The sequence below is a fragment of the Salmo salar genome, unplaced genomic scaffold (genome assembly GCF_905237065.1).
Source record: "Salmo salar unplaced genomic scaffold, Ssal_v3.1, whole genome shotgun sequence".
Lineage (NCBI taxonomy): Eukaryota > Metazoa > Chordata > Actinopteri > Salmoniformes > Salmonidae > Salmo > Salmo salar.
In genome coordinates, this window is record NW_025548319.1 from 305,001 (window position 1) to 308,138 (window position 3,138).

General features: G+C 51.4%; 1 protein-coding gene across 1 annotated transcript in view; it reads right to left on the reverse strand.

The window, feature by feature from the left end:
• LOC106591271 (neuronal acetylcholine receptor subunit alpha-9-I) overlaps positions 1-2,338 on the reverse strand; it is a 24,462-nt gene extending 22,124 nt beyond the window's left edge. Inside the window, exons 1-2 of the mRNA XM_045712224.1 lie at positions 2,293-2,338; positions 1,266-1,411 (exon numbers count right to left, since the gene is read on the reverse strand). Coding sequence (XP_045568180.1) covers positions 1,266-1,411; positions 2,293-2,338 — 192 coding nt within the window. The remainder of the gene's footprint in view (positions 1-1,265; positions 1,412-2,292) is intronic.
• Positions 2,339-3,138: the final 800 nt, after the last annotated feature.

The window sequence follows — 3,138 nt, forward strand, 5'->3', positions numbered from 1 at the left end:
GCAGGAACAGGGTTGGAGGGCCCTGCAGTACAGCGGGAACAGGGTTGGAGAGCCCTGCAGTACAGCGGGAACAGGGTTGGAGGGCCCTGCAGTACAGCGGGAACAGGGTTGGAGAGCCCTGCAGTACAGCGGGAACAGGGTTGGAGGGCCCTGCAGTACAGCGGGAACAGGGTCGGAGGGCCCTGCAGTACAGCGGGAACAGGGTCGGAGGGCCCTGCAGTACAGCGGGAACAGGGTTGGAGGGCCCTGCAGTACAGCGGGAACAGGGTTGGAGAGCCCTGCAGTACAGCGGGAACAGGGTTGGAGGGCCCTGCAGTACAAAGCGGGAACACGGGTTGGAGGGCCCTGCAATACTTTAGCTGAGGCAGACAGGGTGTGGAATGAGCCCTGCAGTACAACGGGAACAGGGTTGGAGGGCTCCTGCAGTCCACAGCGGGAACAGGGTTGGAGAGCCCTGCAGTACAGCGGGAACAGGGTTGGAGGGCCCTGCAGTACAGCGGGAACAGGGATGGAGAGCCCTGCAGTACAGCGAACAGGGGTTGGAGAGCTCTGCAGACAGACGGGAACAGGGTTGGAGGGCCCTGCAGTACAATCTGAGACAACTGGGTCGGAGGGCCCTGCAGTACAGCGGGAACAGGGTTGGAGAGCCCTGCAGTACAGCGGGAACAGGGTCGGAGGGCCCTGCAGTACAGCGGGAACAGGGTCGGAGGGCCCTGCAGTACAGCGGGAACAGGGTTGGAGGGCCCTGCAGTACAGCGGGAACAGGGTTGGAGGGCCCCTGCAGTACAGCGGGAACAGGGTTGGTGGGCCCTGCAGTCTACAATCGAGAACAGGGTCGGAGGGCCCTGCAGTACAGCGGGAACAGGGTTGGAGGGTCTATACTGAGTCCTCACCATATCTTTAATCTGAGACAGACTGGGTGGTGGTGGTCTATACTGAGTCCTCACCATATCTTTAATCTGAGACAGACTGGGTGGTGGTGGTCTATACTGAGTCCTCACCATATCTTTAATCTGAGACAGACTGGGTGGTGGTGGTCTATACTGAGTCCTCACCATATCTTTGATCTGAGACAGTGGGTGGTGGTGGTCTATACTGAGTCCTCACCATATCTTTAATCTGAGACAGACTGGGTGGTGGTGGTCTATACTGAGTCCTCACCATATCGTTGATCTGAGACAGGGTGGTGGTGGTCTATACTGAGTCCTCACCATATCTTTGATCTGAGACAGACTGGGTGGTGGTGGTCTATACTGAGTCCTCACCATATCTTTAATCTGAGACAGGGTGATCTGCAGCGTGACGTTCAGGGTCTTGTCTGTGTCCTCCACTGGTCTCAGAGCACTGGAGTAATTCTCCATCAGGTCGTTAAGCAGCTTCTGGGCATAACGACCCTGGGCACTGGTACACACTAGAGGGAGGGGGAGGGGAGAGGGAGGGGAGAGGGGAGGGGGAGGGGGAGATGGGAGGGAGGGAGGGGTGGAGGGGCAGGGGGGAGGGGAGGGAGGGAGGGGGAGAGAGGGAGGAGGGGAGGGGGAGGGGGAGGGGGAGAGGGATGGTGGAGGGGGGAGGGAGGGATGGAGAGGGGGAGAGGGGAGGGAGGGATGGGGAGAGGGAGGGGAGGGGGAGGGGAGACAGGGAGAGGGAGTGGGAGGAGAGGGGAGGGGGATGGGATGGGGAGAGGGGAGAATTAATTATCTATAATACTAATTAACACCATGATAGAGGTTCTCTCACCATCTATAATACTAATTAACACCATGATAGAGGTTCTCTCACCATTTATCTATAATACTAATTAACACCATGATAGAGGTTCTCTCACCATCTATAATACTAATTAACACCATGATAGAGGTTCTCTCACCATCTATAATACTAATTAACACCATGATAGAGGTTATCTCACCAATCTATAATACTAATTAACACCATGATAGAGGTTCTCTCACCATCTATAATACTAATTAACACCATGATAGAGGTTCTCTCACCATCTATAATACTAATTAACACCATGATAGAGGTTCTCTCACCATCTATAATACTAATTAACACCATGATAGAGGTTCTCTCACCATCTATAATACTAATTAACACCATGATAGAGGTTCTCTCACCATTTATCTATAATACTAATTAACACCATGATAGAGGTTCTCTCACCATCTATAATACTAATTAACACCATGATAGAGGTTCTCTCACCATCTATAATACTAATTAACACCATGATAGAGGTTCTCTCACCATCTATAATACTAATTAACACCATGATAGAGGTTCTCTCACCATTTATCCAGCAGCTGATCCACACCAGTAGAACCACCGTCTTCATGTTGCCCTGCTGCCTCCAACCAACGGATTAATTATTAAACTCGTTAAATAACAGAGACGGCCTAGCTACAATCCTCTTCTACGGAGTCCCATTGTGATCCACAGCCCAGCTACAGAACACTCTAGACAGAACACTCTAGACAGAACACTCTAGACAGAACACTGCACAGAACACTCTAGATAGAACACTCAAGATAGAACACTAGAACATAGACATTGTGTTCTAGAGTCTTGATGTTCCGCTGGTCGTTATTTTTGTGTTCCGTTGTGTCACTGTCCCCCGTGTGAGCTCTGGAACAGGAACTAGGATATCTCTCTCCCCCACACACACACACACACACACACACACACACACACACACACACACACACACACACACACACACACACACACACGAGCTGGGGATATCAGGTAGCACAAGGACACAGGGTGAAACCAGATACATGAACATCTATCTGCCCATACACACCCCAAGAAACACACACACACCCCAAGACACACACACACACTCTGCCTTACTGTGTTACACACACACACACACCCTGAGACAGATGTCAATCAGGCAGAGAACAACCCTTAGATCACATAGGATAACACGGGTGTCAAAGACCACTACATACATTTGGAAAGTATTCAGACTACGGACGGAAGCCACTCCTCAGTAAAAGGCACGACAGCCCTCTTGGAGTTTGCCAAAAGGCACCTAAAGGACTCTCAAGCCTATGAGAAACAAGATTCTCTGGTCTGATGAAACCAAGATTAAACTCCTTTGGCCTGAATGCCAAGCGTCACGTCTGGAGG